This window comes from Pleurodeles waltl, chromosome 7 (genome assembly GCF_031143425.1).
Source record: "Pleurodeles waltl isolate 20211129_DDA chromosome 7, aPleWal1.hap1.20221129, whole genome shotgun sequence".
Classification (NCBI taxonomy): Eukaryota; Metazoa; Chordata; class Amphibia; order Caudata; family Salamandridae; genus Pleurodeles; species Pleurodeles waltl.
Genome location: NC_090446.1, coordinates 1,128,415,999 through 1,128,437,350, shown reverse-complemented (window position 1 = coordinate 1,128,437,350; position 21,352 = coordinate 1,128,415,999). Strand labels below are relative to the sequence as shown.

General features: G+C 44.9%; 1 protein-coding gene across 9 annotated transcripts in view; it reads right to left on the bottom strand.

The window, feature by feature from the left end:
* Positions 1-7,408: 7,408 nt before the first annotated feature.
* The window catches only part of TMEM94 (transmembrane protein 94), a 543,968-nt gene continuing 530,024 nt past the window's right edge, over positions 7,409-21,352 (bottom strand). For all 9 annotated transcript variants that reach the window (XM_069200153.1, XM_069200150.1, XM_069200148.1 and 6 more), the window contains one exon: positions 7,409-12,464. In XM_069200153.1, coding sequence (XP_069056254.1) covers positions 12,392-12,464 — 73 coding nt within the window. In that variant the 3' untranslated portion in view covers positions 7,409-12,391. The remainder of the gene's footprint in view (positions 12,465-21,352) is intronic.

Sequence of the window (21,352 nt, the reverse complement as noted above, 5' to 3'; positions counted from 1 at the left end):
CTGATCTCTTCCCAAAGTATGGAATTTTTTGGGTTTCAGATAGATCTGGTTCGCTCCTAATTGATCCTTCCAGCCCAAATGGTACGGAATATAAAGGAGATGAGGGTGGCATGAAACGGTTAGACGATCTCTGCTCAGATTGTATGACTTTTGGCTTCCTCAATCCAAGCCATTTTGTCCAGGCCCCATTCATTACAGGGCCCTCTCGGACTGATTGTTGAATACTGCCGAGGATGGACAACATCTCAGCAGTTCGTTATGCCAACAAGTTAGGTGGTACGAGACCCCCACTGTTGGCAGAGATTGCAAAGAACGTTTGGTATTTCTGCCTTCAACAATGGATCTAATTCATAGCAGAATACCTGCCTGGGGTGAGGGACTCAGCGGCACATTGGATTCTCAGAGACTTCAGCGATTGGAAACTTCATCCAAAGATCTTTTCATATCTCAATCGCAAGTGGGGTCCTTGCCAAGTAGATCTTTTCACCTTGTGTCTGAACTCGGCAGATCCCTCTAATCTCAAGTTGGAGGCTGGATCCGGAGAAACAGCAACAGATGCCTTTAAGCAGGATTGGTCCCTTCATCTGGGGTATGCGTTTCCCCCATTCAGTATGATCCCAAGAGTCTTATCTCAAGTGCGTCGTCAGAAGGCGGAGAATGTTTTAGTGACTCAACTCTGGAGAGTACAGCCTTGGTTGCCGTTGGCTCTGGAATTGTCATGTGACTACCCTCTATTGATTTCAGTTCACCACATTCTGTTTCTGCACCCGGTGGGACATCCTCATTTGTTCGTCCGTCGGAACAATTCTGATTACTAGCCTAAGGGGTTTGTGGGATAGGTGGCAAGTGCCACGCATTTCTCCACAGACTTCCTTCTACATCAACCAAGCATGCGCAGCTGGGCCCCATAAACATAATGCTTCAAGCATGGTGTTGATGGGTCCATTGGTGGGAAGAATGAAACTAAGATCCATCTCCAGCAGATGTTAGTTTGGTGATCAATTTCCTTTCTTCTTTGGTGGCTGCAGGTCTGGCTTATAAGTCATTAACAATTTCAGGTCTGCCAACTCTGCGTGGCATCTTCTAGCTGCGAGGAAACCTATGGGAGAACATTTAGTTGTGTGCAAGTCATGAGAGGCATACGCTTGTGTAAGCCTGATCAATCCAGAAATGTTTCCCTTTGGGATCTTAATGTGGTTTTATCTTTTTTAGAGAGATGTGCAGAGAATAAATACCTCTCCCGCAAGCAGCTCTCTGCCAAGCTTACTATGCTGCTTTGATTAATATTGTGTAAAAGAGTATCTGATGTCCGTGCTCTGGCAGGGTTTTCTCCCTTGATGGGGCTTCCTTTTCTATTTCGAGGCAGACTAAGTCTAACATTAAGACAGTGGCGCATTTCCTACCAACACTAAATGATGTGTGGTGCAATGCCTTAAAGCCTACAAAGCTGTCACTAGGGAATTTAGGGTAGATCCTGGAGGACAAGTACTCATTGCTCTGCAGAAGCCATTCAAACCTGTGTCCGCTGCCACTCTGGCAAGATAGATGCGTTGGTTACTGTCCGAAGCCCGAATTGATGTTTCTATTTATGGAGCTCACTCAGCTCGAGGTGCTATGGCCATTAAGTCTTTCACATTGGGCTTGCGGTTAGAAAATATTTTGAAGGTAGGAGACTGGTCTTGTAAGTCAACCTTCAAGTCCTTTATTTATAAGCCCATTGTAGATGTTGCTTCAGTGGTGGTGGTGGCACAGCTCTGAACAAGCATAATCGGATCCACCGTTCCCGATATGGAATAAAAACATTTCTTGCTTAAGAGCTAAGAATTTTCAATTCAATAAAGAACACAGAGGTGAGGATTATTCCACCCTGTTTTACGTACCTACTTATGGGCTAAGTATATATTTTATTATGACACAATTGATTCCTGATTTATTGGGTTCTCACTCTGTATGTGAGGTTTAAAATTATTAATGTCATGCTACCATTTTCCATTCTGTAATATTGTTTCCTGGATACAGATGCTGTGGCTTTGTTTGTCTGGCTTCACAGGTAATGCCCAGAAACATACTTGAGGTACTGATTTGCAAGAGAAGTATCTTGAACAAGTCATAATCAAGGCAATGAACAAAAGAATTCTTTAGAGGTGGTTACAGACATCGATGTTCACATTGGGAAAAAAGGTTTAATAAGGCTTGTTGCTTCACAATACTGGAAGTTGAGTTTCGTGACCTGATGTTTTCTAAGTGTCATTGATTCGACATCCCTGTTGAATGATCTTGAAGCTGAAGATCCCTGTTTGTATTGTATTGTAGACGTTTCAGTCATTATTAAGTTAGACAATTATGTACTTCTAACTTTTCCCTACAAAGAAAGAGGACACAAAATGAAGCCATTTGTATTTATAAGGGTTGCTCTAATATGATTGGTGCATGTGATGGGTGATATACGGGCTACATGGGTAATGTCATTTTTTGTTTATTAAATTGTGATTGGCTGCTGAAAATTCTACAGTAAAAAAAGAGAAGCATAATCGTCACCGCTGTGTCCTTAATAGATTTGAAAATTCTTATTGTGTAAGCTAGAAAAATGTATTTCTACAAACCTTGCCTGGGTGGCGGGACTTTTTCAGTCCCAGACTCCTCTAATCTGGAATTCATTTCTTGTTTCTCTCAAATGAACGACAAGCCATATTTTTTTAGAAAAGTTCTGGAGGGCAAGGCTATGCGCTAAGCAAGTTGGCAGTAATCACACCAACGTGATTAAATATCCACAATATGCTTTTTTAAATTTGATATCAAGTATGGAGACCACTGGGGCACCAGAGGAGATGGTGGAGGAACCTGGGGTGCCACTTTTGAGCAGCCTTAGGCAGACTGGGTGGTCGGGCCTCTTCTTCCTGCAGTGCGCTGCGGCCAATGGGCTGCACTGGGGACCTGTGGCAGGATGGCAGTGCTTGGCACTGACCATGGGCTGCCCGGTGGTTAGGAGGAAGCACCAGTGTTGCAGTGTGGCTGGTGCGGCCTGCAGGCTTGATGGAGAGGCATGCTGAAGCCTCACACAGATAGTGGCCTGGGAAAGGCCCATCTACAGCACAGAGGAATCAAGTAAGATCTGTGGCGGCAATTTACTGGAAAATCCAAGCAAGGAGCCCTAACAAATGTAGGATCCTAGACATGAGCCAGATTGTGACACTGACATTTGCCTGGTGCGCCCTCCGTATATTCTTGAGGACCGGTAATTGCTTCCACCACTCAGGCCCTAAAATTGTGCAAAGGGCGCACACTCCTGATTCATGCCCCACTATTATGGCGGGGAAACAGAGCTCATGATGGCACATCACTTTGCTATACTTGCCAGTAAGGAGGTGGTGGGATGAGAAACAGGCCTGCGAATATGGCTGGCTTTGCCCTACTTTCAAACTGCATGGCCAGTACTCTGAGTGTGTTATAATGGATAGAGACAAAATGCCAAAGTAGTCCAACAGAACCGGCTGGACAACTGCACCTTCATCAAATGCTGCACTGAGGAAGAGGGACAGGACTAACAGGGCGAGCGGAAGGAGGAGGCAGCTACACTGAAGGAACTCATACTAAAAGGCCTAATGCTTGCAGTGGGAGAAACAAAAACCACCCTGGAAACTAGACACTGTTTCAGTGGAAATTGGACTAAAACGAGCAGATCTCTGAAAAGTTAGTGACAGGACAAAGTCCGCAGAAACAATTGTTACGCTAAAGGAGGAGGTTACCACCCTGCGACCAACAGTGTCAGCCTTTAAAGAAGATAATACAGTGCTGCAGGCACAGATGGAGGATTGTTCTCGTCACAATAACCTCCGTTTGATGGGAGTCCAGGAGAGGGCAGAGGGCCAAAGCGTGGACTTATCGGTTCAAGAACTAATTGTCAAACATTTTCAGCCAAAAGATCTATTATAAATACTCCTTAACTCCGATGATGTTCTTTAAGAAATAATTTATTGGCTAGATGAATTAACAACAGCCTCCAGCCACAACCGGTAGCGAGCATTTCTCCTCACAGCTGTCAACTGTCACAGCAACAGTTATAGAATGCTGGTAGGAACCAACTGGGAAGACAAGGGGAAAATGGGGAGGAATGGAATGTTACACTTGGATCCCTATGGGCAGGTGGGCACACAATGAAAGGAAGGGGGAAATAGAGAATGTACATTTTATACAAAACATTACTTATGATAAATTACAACAAGCTCTATCTACGTTTTCCTCTGTATAATGTGCCTTTAGAACTCCAATCCCTCTGCCTAAACCTGGCCAACCTCTGCAAACTATCTTAGCAAGAATCTTTAACTACTGTGATCAAGATGTCATCGTCATATTGCAGGCTGCCTGGAGACGAGGAGAATGGAAGCACCATTCAAATATTTCGAGACTTTACAATTGCGGTCCAAAAACAATGATGGTCCTTTGATGAGGGCAAGCGGCACTGCAGGAGTGGGACATCGAGTACATGATGTTCTGCTGGTTAAGCAGCAAATTATAGCAGAAGGCAAATCAAGGATGTTTGAAACATTGGACAACGCATGGGAGTGTGCCATTGGGCCCCACGTTGGGTGGCATATGGTGACTACCAGCAGAAACGGGAAAGACAGCAGTAGGGTTGAATGACCAAATGCCGAACGCAGTATCAACCAAAACACCTGTGGACCTACAGTGGTATCGCACTAACGATGCTGCTACTTTGAGTGACACTGGAGTGACCGGTAGTGATGACCACCTTGTTAGACCTGTCAGCTCTTGGTGTGGCTTCCCCTGTCTTTTTGTTTTCTGACTGCCTGTTATGATCCTGTGCTGAACTTCGTTTTTGCTGGCTTTAGGACTCTGGAGACTTTAGCACTGCAGGCCAGTGCTAACATGCAAGTGCTCTCTAACTATATTGGGTTGGTGATTGGTTTTGTCCATGATTGGCAAAATTGAATTACTAATAAGTCTCTAGTAAAGTGCACTTGAGGTGCTCAGGGCCTGTAAATCAAATGGTACTAGTGGGCCTGCAGCACTGCCTGTGCGACCCACATGAGTAGCCCAGTAAACATGTCTCAGACCTGCCACTGAAGTGCCTGTGTGCAGTTTTAAACTGCCAGTTTACCAACTTGCCAGACCTAAACCTTCCCTTTTTCTACATGTATGTCACCCCTATGCTAGGTGAAAGGCAGCCATGTGTCAGGGTGCTGTGTGTTTCTTGAATGCAATGTTATGGGACGAAAACTAACTCAACAGCTATTGTTAAGCCTCGACCTACATAGAGCTGTTCTTAACTCGGTGGTCATCAATCTGTTGCATTTTATCGGGCGGGATCAAAAAGTACACATTTGCAATCCAATAAAGATTTGATGTGGTCTGAGAATGAAAAGACAAAAAAGGCTGTCTCTGTACAGATGTAGTGCATAAGCACGAATCTCAAAGCAACAAACACTCTTAAAGATAGATTTAACAGACTATTATATTAAGGGTGAACTTAAGAAATATCTAAAAAACATGAAATCTGCTATAATATTTGCAAACTATACTCAGTTACTAACACAATTTAGAATTATATCTGATCTTTACAGTCTTTATTCTAGTCGCACTCCCTACAAATATACAATTGATCTTTTTACAATTTCATGCGTGCAATTACATTTTGTAACATTATCATCATGGCTATTTGCTGTAGGCACACTTAAACGCTTTAGACTGGCTAAAGTCGATACAGAGTTAAACCGCATATTGTTTGTCATTACTTGTATAATATTAATGTGATATATTTGCGAATGCTCTGTACTGATTTTATATGTAATATTAATCTTGCTTTGGAATTTTTTGAGCCTTTGAAAACTAAAATTGGTCTCCTGTTGTAAAATAATGCTGTAAGTAGTATCATAGGGATTGTAAATTTTATGGAACTTATAAATTTGCATAAGCCGATTACCGTGATTTTTTTTTTTTAATAAGGTCCCACTATTCATATTGTGTAAATGACTTGTGTTATTTTACCTTTATTTCAACTTATTGCATTGAAATGCAGTTTTTACTTACATATAGGGGGTCATTACAACCTTGGCGGTCAAAGGCCGCCAGGGTTGTTGTGGCGGATTTCACCACCAGCAGGCTGGCGGTGAAATCCCTGGTATTATGACCGTGGCAGAAGCGCCACTTTAGTCCCGGCGGTTTCCCGCCACTTTAGTCCCGGCGGGAGTAATCCTCCAGGGCAGCGGTGCTTGCTGGTGGGAGGGGGATTACGAGTCCCCCTCCCACCAGCCATTTCATGGCAGACAGTGAAAAGTGCGACGGGTACAACTGCACCCGTCACACGGCCGCAACACCGCCGGCTACATTTGGAGCCAGCTCCTGTGTTGCGGCCGAGATCCCCGCTGAGCCAGCGGGCGGAAACCAGCTTTACGCCCGCCGGCCCAGCGGGGATCTTCTGATGGCCGCGGCGGGAGTGCGGCCACATTGGCGGCCGCCCGGTAATGACCCCCATAATGCCAAATGAGGTTTTATCTTAGAAGCATGAAAAAAATTTGACTTAACTAAGCATGTACCTCACTGAAGCTACCAAGGTGCTACAGTGTGCATGACTGTAAAGGCTGAAATGGTAACTACATTAACTGTGAAAGACAGTGTTCAAATCCCACAAATGAGTCGATTTGTCTCCAAGTGGATTATTCTTTTAAATTATTTCATGAACGCTTTAATGACCTGTATCTTAAAGACAGTTGGCATATGTTTTGCGGGTAAGACACTGCTGTAGCAGGATGTACCTTTATTGACGCATAAGCAAAGCTTGACAATTCTTATAGCAAAGATGAAGGCGTGGTGATGGTCACCTATAGTTTCAGATCCAAGAAAGATCTAACCAGTAATAGATTGCATTCCTGATGAGGACACCTCTGTAACCAGATATTGGGCCTGAATAACCAGCATAATGTCGTACTTCGTATGTGGCATTGGAAACTAATCTGGTAACTCTGGTGTCAGATCACCTTACAAAGCCTCTTTTTCCATTTTATCATGTTGATTTGCGGCAGTCCACAAAAAGCATTGGCAAACAGGTCCAAACCCAATGGTGGAAACAGATAATCTAGGGTAGAGTGTGTTCCTGGAATTGTGTGTTCTAAAGATATGATCATGACTCTAGAAAACCAAACTCTGACTTAAATCTGAAAATTAAACTTTCAAGAAAAACAAAATATAATCTTCTGAACCCACCACTTGGTGGTAGGGGAGAGAAGAGCATGTGATCTACAATAACACATGCAACAAACACACAGTTACCCAATGGTTTGTTTAGTCACTAAGAGCAAAAAAAGTTTAAATGGTCACTAAAATCAACTATATGATAATTGTTGTGGCTAACATACTGTATCTATCAAATCAAAGCCTTATCACACGAGTCTTTAAATATAATTTACAATTTTTAATACAAATCACTTTACGTACATCTCAAAATGTGTTTACATTTATATAAAATATACACCAATAAAAACATTGTTTTGAAAATCCCATTCCACAACCCACTGCACGGCCCCCCACGGCATGTGATTGTCATTGACATCACCCCACCTTATCTTTTTCTGGGCCCTGGTTGGCCTTGTTTTCCTGCTGTTAGAGCCCTGCGCTTCATTTCCAAGTGGAAGGAAAGATCATAATCCGACTGTGCAAGATAAAAGAAGCATGTTAAAGATGTCTTTGTAGCAAAACACCTATACTCGAGTCCGGTCTAAGCTTCATAACAGACACTTCTGTGCATCGTTATTTCATAATCAACTGATGCTTAAAGGGGCGAGATACACAGCATAATCTGGAGAAGCTCTCTAATGCATTATGGATTAGCTGTTATGTCACTAAAGTAGGTATATGGGGTCTTCAGATGGTTATAACAAATAGGGCTAGTTGGTAGCAACAACTCCTGGCTGGACAGAGAAAATCCATTAAATGTCCTCTGCTGCATCCCATATGCACAGGGATCCAGATTTTGTTGCACAGACTCCCACAAAATCAAGAACTCTAGTTAACGAAACAAAGGGTTTTCACTTATTTAAGATGGCGCAGAGGACACTCATTATGCATCCTGGTTTTATCCATTTTAAGTATGCACAGCAAGATTATTTATCAAAAAGAAATTAGCATTTGAGGTAAATATAGCGATATTGATATCTGGGAGTCCACATGAGTGAGTTTCAAGGATTTAGACCAAAAAGTTAACATATTAATAACAATATGGTCTCCTTGGTAAGCCTCGAATTAAGGGACCTTTGAGACTAGAAATATGGACCTGTGCTCCAAATCATGATACTTGCGTCCCCCTCAGACTTCCAATCCAAGTTATGGTATGTGCATTCCAAAGAATCAGGTAACTCCTAAAGACACCTCCCCTAATGTAGGCAGCAAACAGTGCAGTCAAATAGTGCTTAAAAGTCATTTGATCACTAAGAACTCACTTGATGAAATATGATGGGTTCACAAGGCACCTGGCTAACAGTGCTTTAAAGGTAACACACACTTTTGTACTATCACATCAATGCACACTTCTGCCACACAATATCTGGAGAGTGTGGTGTACTTTGTCCATGTAGACTTTTCTCATTTATAGAGAACAAGTAGATGTTCTCAGCATGCTGCCATTGCATTGTCAAGGAGAATGTGTGTTGGTTCTAACGATACTTCCAGATGGCGCGTCTTCAACTGGTACATACGAAAGTTGTCACCATAAATGGAGATGTTGCCTTAAAAAATATGAACATTATCAACATGAATCTTAGGGTCCTCAAGAAGAGGTGCGCATGTTCTAAGTGTGGAGACTCTTTGTACTTAGGAAAAACGTGTGTATGCTCCCACCAAACCTCAGACTTCCTGTGCAGATGATCTACAAATTTGGTTACATGCCTCCAGACCTTTAGCAAAAATGTGTGCAATTTGTGCCTAAAGAGAACCTGTGAATATTCTCATCATGCTGCTAGACTATGTGAGATGAAGGAGATCTTATTTATGTCCTCCTCATAGCTGTAGATACCTGTCCCCTTATAAATGTTAAGATGGTCGCTCCGCAGCTCTTATAATCATTATTATGGAGAATTTGTGATGCTGCTGTCATAACCCAGATTCAGATTCTAGGCCAGAGATGTCCATCACTTTTTGGCAAGTCCTGTACCCATGCCTGATTTTCATAATAACAGACTATGTAAATTGATCCTGTTCAGCTGAATTGTATAGAAATGTAAGTCATGGATACCCTAAAAATCTGGAATGGCTATGGTTCTCACGGACCAATACCGGGCATTTCTGCTCTGTAACTTATATTACCTTAGAAGAATTTATGTAAATTCTCACCATGAATCCAGGACCTGATATTGTACATGGTTTAGTAGCATAGGCCGCTCATTACATTTGAAGGATATTATTACAGGATTCTGAATGGGCTTTCAGATACAGCAGCACATATTTATGAATAACCCACTATGTAGAATTAGCATGATTTTGTTATCTCCAACCAGTTGGCTAAAATATAGTCATGCACCTCCTAACTACATGATTGCCCTAGCAGTCATCCTGTAACAAGTGACAGCCACTTCCTCCATGAGCGACGAGATCAATACAGCCATAAAGACATGTCCTCTAAACGCATCCCTTGTTCGAAACAAGTGTTTGATTTTTCCCTGATAGTCACTGAGGTACTTTGGAAGTCATGTGTTCCAGTTAATGCCCCTTCCCTTATCTTTGATTTTTTTTCAGGCACTACAAAATACCTGTGGAGGTTGTTTTGAGGGTACACAGTCACCAATACAAACCATCAACCGTTATGTCCAACAGTCATCTTTAATCACTTATTGACGTCATTCCAACTGCTATAAAGTGTCTTCAGAAGTCAAGTATCAATGTTCGAATGCACTTTGCAGTCAAAAGTAGTCATAGTACCCTGTCTGATATTGTCCTCCAGTGATATGCATTTACTTTCTTCAGGTCTTTATAGTCACATGTAATCCTCAAAGGGGTTCTGCAATGCTGTGACCTTTAATCAACTGCTTTCCTCAGTGCATTGTCTACCATCCAAATTTCAAAGTTTTCACAGCTGTCACATCTATACAGTAGTCAATGAGAGTTAACTTTTGTCCAGTGTTTACAGTCCTGCTTTTAAGCTACCCTTTAACTGCATACGTTGATGCTTCTGGCAGGATTCCTTAATTTCCGGTCCAAGTCATTTGAGGTAATGAATACTTTAAGCACCTCTTAAATTAAAGCCCTATCCCTCAAGATTTCCTATACAACAGTATCATCAAATCAAGTTTGTATTGTTTTGTAGCACCTCTCTTTAGTGAGTGCTCATACCCTTACACTTTCCTCCTTTCACATCAGTAAGATTTCTGACCTCCATGCCAATAACCACATAATCTGAGCGCTTTCCACAAGCTTGCGTACTAGGACATCATAGAGAGCTCAAGCAGACCCTTGCCTGTATCAATGCGTATGTTTGGGCTATATTATTTTCATAAAGGGATTATTAGATGGACGCCAAGTAAAATATGCATGCCATGCAGTTAGTTATCCCCAACACCTTAATAGCCTGCAGACACAGCCTATTTAGTACAATGATCAATGCACCCTCATCTCAACGAGTGCAGGTAGCTTGGGTTTATTTGAAAATAATTCTCAAGTATTTATTTTTCAGTCTGAAGACATGTGATGAAGACTGTCTCTGCAGCCATGGCTGAACTTCTCAGAGAAGTCTTCCTAGCACACACTGTACTCTACGAAGCCTAGGAACCTCTAACAAGAGTTTCTCCAGGAGGGCCACCTTGGTGGCCGGATCTCTTAAGGAGGCCTACATGGGAATATATTGGCTTGTTTGCCCCCTTCCTAGGATTCTCTGAAGCTCCTGCTATGTGCCTCAAAATACGAACAGACTACAGAGTTCTGACCAACCCAACTAAGTTTGTATAATGTTCTTAAACAGTCATAATTTGCATAGATAACATAGGAAGTCATCAATACTACGCTACGTATTTCTGCAGACCTGTAGAACACATTGCAGGGGGCGATTAAAGGCTGTCTTTAAAAGCAGACATATCAGAAATGAAGGCTGTGACAGCAAGATATGTTCCAGGGAAACAACATCACTCTTGATTATCATGTTAGTAACCAGTGATCTATCGCAACATAAACCAAAGAGCCAGAGATTCCCCCAGGTGAGGTACCCACCTTTTCACAGCATGAGGCATTATTACACATTATGAACAGTGACAAAGTCTGCATCCTAAAGTGCTTCTTTCCTTATAGCCATCTCCGCTCAATGCTGTCTGCCTTTTCAGCAGCAATATTCGTTTTTGGTGTTTTGACCATGTACTTTCACACACCCTTAACTCTACACTAAGTATCAAAAGAAAAATATCACATGGTCAACATACCTGAAAATCAGAGCAGGAGGCCAGCTGCTCATATGAGGTTGCTTAGAGGGAAGACTTAAGGGTGTTAATTACCCAAAGAAAGTGTGGGTTCATGTTGATACGAAAGGGAGAAAAGGGGCAATGTTCCAGGGGTCTGCTATCTTAAGGGATGACCTGAGGGTGTGAATTTTACAAAAGGTCTTCCAGCTGTCACCTTAGGGAGGAGTTTGAGCTAGTAAAACTGACATAGGTTCTCAAGGCCTATTTTGCACATAGATTATAAGTGAACCAGATTGTGAATTCACTCTAAGAGGCCTCTTACCCCTCTTTTCGGACGGAAGGTGCAGAGGGTCATATTGTGCCAAGGCATATTAGCTATGGTTCTACAGACGCAAGCAAGATTCTGAGGCCAGATTGTGCTAAGGACTTATAGCTGAGGGTTCTACTTATGCGGGGAAAGATTTAAGAGGCTAAGAGTGAAACGTCCCCTCAAAATAGATGACTGCTCTGAGTGGACTGCTCTGACAGGTCTCTCAGCAGATGTGCCAGCTGCCCTGAGAAAAGAGGTTATGGTCAGACTGTGCAACTGGCCTCTCAGTCAACATGCTTGCTGCCTCTGGAAAGGTTCTGGGTGTGGGTCATGCTGTAAAGGAACCACTGAACTAGGCGATGTGCCTTTTGGACAAAGAAGGGCTTCAGCGGTTATCTGAGGTGCTAGATGCCTCTAGGAAAGTAATGTGCAACAGTCTCCCCAATCAAAAAGCTGCTACTGTCCTCTTCTGCATACCATCATAGCAGGGTGATTGCAGACAAGTCAAATAGGCATTGCAGTTCACTCATTTATCTTTTCAGGGACACGTTTGCAGGTCCATAGTGTGCAGCCTACAGATACACTGTAGCAGCTTCATTGAATCCTGTGGCAGAATAGCGACTCCAACCAGTGTTCAGCAAGTCTTGCTTCTCCATCAAGTGCAGTTGTGCTGAGGCCTAGGAAAAGCTTAGAAGGGGGAGTTCATTCCCAGCTTAGTTTCAAACTGCAGCTTTTGTCGCTTCTGATAGCGAACACGGACCCTGCAGTGAAAAGAAGAGAACAATTAAAAATGCAGAAAAAGAGCACATACCGCTAATGAAGAGAGACCTCCAACACCACATAAGTGAATTTCGATTCCTTAGACATACACACAGGCATCTCACAGAGAATGGGCAGGAGAGGCAGGAAACAGAGAAGAGGAAAAATCTGTGATGTGACTCATGATTAGTTGCTGCAGTAAGTAAACATCCTCAGAGAAAATGCAAAAAGTTAAACTGAAAAATGCAGTTGTAGAAAGCTGGCTATTTATATCCGAGATCCAAATGAGATATATTGTGTAAAGAGCCCAGGGGTTCCTTTATTAGTGGACAGTGCTTGCTTTAGCAATCCCAAGGTGCTCTTTTAAGGGGTAGTGTGGTCGAACAGCCTTACGCTTATTAGAGAGGAGTGTGAGATATCTGCAAATACACACACAGTTAATTGATGAGACACCACTCAATAAGGAGATCCACAGAAATTTCTGAAAATAACAAGTATCTTTAGATATGTTTTAGCACCAGAATCAGTACGATAATTAAGTACGTTATGCAAGTAAGATCTTTCCGATTAGAAAAGTAAAAACAGTGCAGTTCTTGAAAGCTGCAATGTTATCATACAGAGAAAAAACAAATACGGCAAACAGGTATAGTACAATGACTTACGGACTAATCTCCTTGACTTAAGGTACGAACTGGGCAAGGGTCAAGGCCACCTAAACAGGTCACACCAGGTGGCATTGGGATGTCAGGTGCAACAGTGTTGTATGGCGGGGTTGATTACTCAATGGGGATCGGTCGGGTTGAAAAGAGGCTGCAGGTAATAACTGGGGGTCCATTCATGGTAAGCCACCAGGTGAGCTTGATTCCAGCGATGCTCGGGGATGTCGGGACGCAGTGAACCTCTCCTTTACTGGATCATCCGGGTGCAGAGGGTTCTTTGACAGTCAGATGTCTATCATCAGTAGCAGTCACAGTGGAGGAAAGCTGACAAACAGGCTGCAGGCGTCGACTGGGCACCAGTCTGGATGAACCAACAAGTGGGCTAAAGTATCACGAGCCTGGGGGACTTACAGACACCAGTGGTCCTCTTCTCCATAGTTCGGGGGGTCTGGGTGCAGAGGTGCAGTGGACCATTGGGTTGCCGTCACCAGGGGCGGTTGAGGGGGGGCCTGCACAAAGAGGCTGCAGGCTTCGGTGTGGCGATCACAGTGGGGAACACCACATTGGATTTTGGTCCCTGGAGAGGCTGGGGTCTACGCTGGCACCACTGGCCAACTTTGACTCAGGCTGGGGGGCAAGAGTGCAGTGGTGCTGCCCGGCATCAGGTTTTGGCAGTCCAGAGTCCTCTTCAGCGGTTCTTGGGTGCCTACAAAGGTGCAGGGAAGCAGCTGTGCTGCTCCACAGGCGTTCCTTGTGCTGGGGTGAAGGCTGTACATTTTCTAGGGCTTTTCGAAGGTGAAGCAGCTGGAGGACGAGGCGTCTTTCTCGCATTTGTTGAAGTCAGAAGGTAGGGTTGATGGCGATTCAGTCACTGATCTTCAGTTCTTGCCTTTTGCATCTGGAGTGTCCTCCTTCTTCATGTCAGCAGGGATCTGATTTCCTGGTGCCACGGCCTCCCTTAAGTACTGAATTTAGCGGTATTAAGGGAGTGTAGGGTAGTAGTCAAAGGGCTACTTACCCCTGGGCTCACTAGGCCCCCTACATGACCACTTCCTGTGGGCATAACCCTGTCCCAGAGTTCCTAGTTCTGCCATCAACAAGATGGCAGCAAAGGATTCCCTCTCAATTGCACTCCAACGCTGCTCTCTGGGAGTACCCTCCTGCTACTGAAAGCAACAGGTTGGTCATGGCCATCATCATTGGTTTGGGATAGGACCATTCCTAACCCATGTTCAGAGGCATCTGTCTGCACTATCAACTGCTTAGAATAATTTGCTTTCAGAATGGGTGCTGAGCACATTGATTCCTTCAGTGTCAAAAGCCTTTTGACAGCCCACTGTCCAGTTTACTTTCTTCGGCATTTTCTTGGAGGTCAGTTCTGTGAGGGATTCCACAATGGTACCATACCCCTTCACCAAATTTCTGTAGGACCCAGTCAAGCCAAGGAATGCCCTGACTTGGGTCTGGGTGGTTGAAGCTCCCCAGTCTAGAATTGTTTGGATCTTGGATTGCAGTGGTTGAATTTGGCCTCCACCTACAAAGTGACCCAAGTATACAGCCTTGTTCTGCCCTACATGGCACTTGCTTGCCTTGATAGTGAGGCCTGCACTGGTCAGGGCTTCAAGACCCTTGCCAAGGTGGATCAGGCGACCCTGCCGAGATGAGCTAAAGACAGCAATATTATCAAAATATGCAGAAATAAAGGCTTCCAAACCAGCAAGGACTTTATTCTCCAACCTTTGGAAGGTGGCAGGGGCATTTTGTAAACCAAATTGCATAACAATGAACTGGTAGTGTCCATCTGAGGTCAAGAATGCTTATCTTTCTTTTGCTCCAGGGGTCAGACCAATCTGCCAGTACCTGGATGTCAAATCAAAAGTACTGAGAAACCTGGCTGTCCCTAACCTGTCAATAAGTTCATCTGCTCTTGGGACTGGGTCTGCATCTGTCTTGGTGGCACGATCGAGACCTCTACAGTCCATGCAAAACCTCAGCTCTGGTTTATCTGCCTTGGAATGAGGTTTAGGGACTAAGGACACTAGGCTGGCCCAGGGCCTGTCAGAGGGCTCAATTAGCCCTAACTCCTGCATATTGCTTACTTCAGCTCTAATGCTATCCTTCACTTGGTCAGATTGTCTGGATATTTTGCTTTTGACAGCCATAGGGTCACCAGTAGCCAAATCATGGACACACCAGTTAGTCTGACCAGGGGTGAGGGAAAAGAGCTCAGCACACTGCTGTAGGACTTGCGTACAGTCAGCTTGCTGCTGGCAGTGAGGGTGTCTGAAAAGACCACTCCATCAACTGACCCATGTTTGGGGCTGTGGGAGAAGAGGTCAGGAAAAGGTTCACTCTCTTCTTCCTGATCCTCATCAGTGACCATTAGCATGGCCACATCAGCCTTGTCAGGGAAGAGGTTTAGGTGGTTGACATGGCTGGTTTAGGTGGTTCAAATGGATGACCCTGTGAGCGTTCCTGTAAGTGCATAGGTCAACCAGATAGGTGACCTTACTCGTCTTCGCAAGAATAGGGTAAGGGCCACTCCATTTGTCCTGGAGTACCCTGGGAGCTACAGGCTCAAGTACCCACACCTTCTGCCCTGGTTGGTACTCCACTACGGTAGCCTTCTGATCATAGCAGACCTTCTGGAGCACATGGCTGCCCTCAAAGTTTTTGGATGCTTTCTTTGTGTACTCAGCCATCCAAGAACATAGGCCAAGCATATAGTACACAATGTCATGCTTGGGCTCCTTGAGAGGTCTTTCCCAGCCTTCCCTCACTAGACACAATGTCCCCCCTACAGGATGTCCAGTTTAGGAGGCCAACAACATGAACCCCTACCCTTTCAAAAAGATCCCCAACCACTGGAAGTGGAATTTGGTCCTGCCTCTGGCTTTGCATGTGACACAGGAGTTACAAAACTCCATCACTGCCTGGGACTTTCCTGGCCAGTAAAAGTGGGGAACTAACCTACTCCAAGTTTTAGTCTGACCAAGATGTCCAGCTAATGGGATGTCATCAGCTGATGTGAGCAGGAACTCTCTATACATCTAAGACACCACCGCTCTCCTAGTGGCACCAGGTTTGGGGTCTGTGGCCTCAGTATACCGGAATTCCCTCCTCCCAATAGGTTCTGTGGGAGCCCCCGACATCTCCCTTTTATTGGTCAGCAGCTTTCTGAGTCAGGCTCTCAAGAGTGAGACAGGTCCTCTGTCCTGACACATCTCTTCCCTCAAGGGGTCCCCTGGGCCCAGGAGCTTTGCCATGTAAGTCCCAAGTGCCTGGGGCTCAGTTCGCTTAAGGTCTGACAGGTCTTCTCCCCGAGGAGAGGGGACCTGAATTTGGGTCTGCTCAGAAGCTGGGTGACCACATTTTCAGTCTTTTCTCTTGGAGGGTTGGGCCATTAGTCCAGGCTCCAGCATGTCTTTTTCACCCTGGGCTTTGCATTGTTTTCACATACACCCATTCAGGTATACCCAGCATAGCTGCATGGGTCTTTCTTTCGACCTAAGCCTATGCTAAAGACTACAGATCATTTCTTAGCAGACAGGCTACAGGAATTGCAGAGGATACCACCAACTCCTTTCGGCCAGTAGCCCCTCCCCATTCTAAGGACACCATTGCCATGGGATGGACCTAAGCTTCATTGTCAGCATTGATAACTGTGAAAGTTTCACCTGTCAGATAGTGCTCTGGGATATCATATTTTTCAGTCACCATAGTGACCCATGCACCTGTATCCCTCAGTGCTTCAACTTTGATCCCACTGATATGTAGCTGTATTTCTCCAGATTACTGGGTCAGGCAGCCAGGGCAGCAACATCCACCCCACCCTCAGAGACTAAAGATGCTTCTGTAACCTGGCTCAAATGGTTAGGTCCCAAATGGGATCCCATCTGGATATTTACCACTGGCTGCAGCAGGAGCTGCAAGTGCACTGGGAGATTATTTTTTGGCACAGGCAGAGTCTCCAGTTCGGTGCCAATTGGCTTTGTAGTTGAAGCACCAAGCTTTCGTAGGATCCCAGTTCTTACTCTGGTAAGAACCCTTGATCTTTGTCTTGCCTCAGGGCTCACCCCTGTGAACAGGTTTTTGGGGGCCTTTAGAAGACTCTGTGTTTTTATCTTTAGACTGATAGCCATCTTTCCCTTGAGGGGGGCTTAGCAAACCATTTCTTTTGGTCTCCCCCACCATGTGTTGTCTTGGATAGCCTAATCTTGACCCAGTGGTGTGCTTTCTTTCCCAATGTCTAGGGGAGAAATTGGACTTAGGTCTACCAGGTACTGATGCAGTTCTTCAGAAACACTGTTACTTAACAGATGCTCTTCCATAATAAGATTATATAGCCTATCATATTGCTGCACCTGGTTCCCTTTCAACCTGCCACCTAGTGTTTTGATTGAGAAGTAAACAAAATCTACCCAGGATTGACTAGAGGTTTTTCTAGTCTCCTTGAACCTGACTCCAAAACCCTCAATCAGGGTATCTTCAATGCAGTCAGAGGACTCGGAATCTGACTCATTCAGTGTCAGGGGCCCATCCATACACTTTCCTGAGAACAGCTCCCACAGCAATGAACCCAAATACTGAGTTTCCTCATTTTACAAGCCCTCTCAAAGGATGTAAACCACTTGGTGATATCACCTTCTACATATCTGAGAGACAATCCCTTTGGGGATCCTAGTGTCAAAAGCTCCTTCTTGCTCCATATTAACAATGTTGCTGCCACCAGAGATGTGTCATAGGCTCATCTCAGCTCTGTCTTTCGCTATAGCTAAGAGTTAATATTCTAATTCTATTCTCTTAGCTTCTGGAGTTCAGCATTATCACTGTGTCCATCTCTTGGGGTACTATCAAAAGTGCTCCCAGTGGTGTTACTGTCAGTGGTGTTGTGGAGGGATTCATCATCCTTTTCCGCATTCTCCTCATTTTAATTAGGGGCTTCTTTTCTTACCATAGCTCTATCGTTTTCTGCAAGCAGCTGCTTCAGATAGGCCTTTGTGGGTTTAGTCACCATGGCAAGTTTCCATTCTTGGCAGAGGGCCTTAGGTTGCATCAACTTAAAGTTTTGGCAGGGGCCCGGGTTGAGCTCCTGGGATGAACCTGATGCCTCAGTCATGGTTTTGAAGTAGTTGGGACCCATTTTTTCATTTTCTTTTTTTAAGAAACGTTAAAAAAATTAAAGTATTTTAAATTCTAAACAGTTTGAGCCCGGGAGACTTCACAGAAGGCCCTAACAGTAAATTTTAAATCATTTAGAAAATCTAAATTGGAAAAAAATGTTTCCTAACTAAAGACTATTATGAATTCCTTGATAGTATCATGTATTAACCAAGTGGTACAGAAAATGACAAGTTTGTATCCCACCGCTGCCACAAATGTAGGAAGCTGGCTCTTCATATGATATATCAAAATGACATATATCGTGCAAGGAGTCCAGGGGTTCCTGTGCTATTGGACAAGGCTTGCTCTAGCAATCCCAAGGTGCTCTTTTAGGTGGTAGTGTGGTAAAGCAGCCTTAGGCTTATCAGAGAGGAGTGTCAGATATCTGCACATACACACAAACAATAAATGAGACATACGACTCAATAAGATCTACAGCAATTTACCAAAAAAACAAGTACCTTTATATATATCTATGCACCAGAATCAGTACAAACAGATATTAAGTTTTGCAGGAAAAATACTTTCAGATTTCAAAAGTCGACACTCATTGCAATTCTTGAAAGCTGCAATGTTATCCTGTAGAGGAAAAAAAAATACGGCAAACAGGTATAGTACAGCGACTTACGGAACTAGTCTCCTGGACTTAAGGTAAGTATTGGGCATGGGTCAAGGCTACCCAACAGGTCACACCAGGTAGCACTGGGGTGGCCGGGTGCAGAGGTGTAGTATGGCATCGGGTACCCAATGTTAGTCAATGGGGATCGGTCTGGATGAAAAGAGGCTGCGGGTTAGAACTGGGGGTCCAGTCAGGGTGAGCCACCCGGGTGGGCTTGATTCTTGCGATGCTCAGGGACGAAGGGACACCAGTGGTCCTCATCTCCTCGATCCGGGTGTCTGGGTCCAGAGGGTTCTTGGACTGTCGGGTGTCCGTCACCAGTGGCGGTGGAGGGGAGCTCACAGTAACAGGCAGCAGGCATGGACTGAGGGACCAGTCCAGATGAACTAACAAGTGGGATCACGTTTCAAGAGCCTGGGGACACAGACACCAGTGGTCCGCTTCTTCTCAGTCTGGGACATCCAGGTGCAGCTGTCCAGTGGACCATCGGGTTGCCGGTTGTGGTTAAGAGAGGCCTGCACTAAGAGGCTACAGGCGTCAGTGTGGAGGTCGGGGTAGGGAACCCCACAATAGACTTTCTCCCTGGGGACGCTGTGGACCATGCTGGCACCATTGGCCCACTTTGACTTGGGCTGTGAGGCATGGGTGAAGTGGTGCTGTCTGGCATTGAGTTTTTATCAGTCCGGATTCCTCTTCAGCGGTTCTTGGGTACCTGTAAAGGTGAAAGGAAGCATCTCCACTACTCGCTGGGAGTTCCATGTGATGGGGTGAAGGCTGGAATTCTTCCTGGGCTTTTGAAAGATTCAGCAGCTGAATGACGAGGCGTCTTTCTTACAGTGTCTGGAGTGTCCTTCTTCAGGTTAGCGGGGATCTGATTTGCTCGTGCCCCGGCCTCCGTTAAACACTGAATTTAAGGGTGTTAGGGAAGTGTAGGGTAGTAGTCAATGGGCTACTTCCTCGTGCGGTCACAATGCCCCCTGTATGACCACTTCCTGTGGGAAGTGGCATAACCCTGTCCCAAAGTTCCTAGTTCTGCCATCACCAAGACGGAAGACTTTCAGAAGTTGTGACCACATGAGGCAGCTCACCTTAGGGCTGGGTCTGACCTGAGAAATGGGCATGCCTCCCTGACTACTAATTTTTCTGCCCTTCCAGGTGCCACATTGGCCCTGGGGAGCGGGGTCGGCATCATCTCCTTTGAGGAAAGCAAGATCTACAGGTCAAGGGTGGAGGGCTTCTTTGAAGTACCATAAAATAATTCAAACATTCCTTTCATGGTTAAGAATGTTAGCAGTGGTCATGGCACTATAAATAAGGTCCTGATAAGAAATGCAGATAGGCCTTGACCTTGCATGGACACAGTGTGGGCCAGCAAGTACGTGTCCAAATGTCTGGCCTGAGAAGTATGTGGTCGCTGCGTGTGCAGTGTTCTGATTGGCTAAGTGTTCCTAACTACACATAGCATCTAATTTTATGGTGCTTTTGGGAATGCACACACACCCCTCTGGCCATTATCCTGGGACCACTGTGGTGTTGCTTTGTCTATCTGTGTGGCTTGATCTGAGTTTCCTGTTTGAGTGTCTGTCTGCTGGCTACACGCCACACCACCTGTGACCTCTCAAGCAGTAACCTCATCCCTAGGTCTGACAGCCTGCCTCACCACGTATCTTCGTGCTGGGGTTGATGGAGAGTTCACAACAGGGGACTCTAATAATGGTGATGCAACTTAGTTCTTATATATGAATGTATAGTCATGTGCATTGACAAATCCAATATTAACACACATGTATTTAAAAAGCTTCCCTGTTCACTCACTATGTCTGAGAATCGAAAAAACATAACAGGGGCATATCTGCTTGTACAGATGTGCCCTCACATGTAACATAATGCACCCTGCCTTGGGGCTGTGTCCGTACTGTCAGGGGGGGGTTTACATATATTGCATGTAGTGTTATGGGACATGGCACACAGGCTGTGTACGTAATGTGTTTTCACATTTAGCTGCACCAAGACACGGAGCTTGCAATGGCAGTCTGCATGTGCTGGTGAGGGGTCCCTGAGGCTGGCATAATACATGCTGCACCCTTTGGGGACCCTCTCTGGTACCTATGCCCTTGGTACCTGCTGTACTTTTTACAAGGGGCTTATGGGGGTTGCAAAGGTGTTGCCAATTGGGTAACAATTGCGCAGTTTTAGGGAATGAGATCTGGCACCGAGGACCTGGTTAGCAGGAACCCAGTACACTTTCAGTCAAAACTTCATCAAATGCCAGGCAAAACAGTGGGGGTGACCATGTAAAAAAGGAGCACTTTCCTACAGTAGTCAAAAAGGAATGAAAGCAGTTGCATCTCCCATGTAAATAATCTTTTCCCTAATTCTACTGAAGGAACCCCAGGTATGTCTTTACCAGCAAGTGAGACTTGGTAGGGTGGGGGCAAAATTCTGCAGC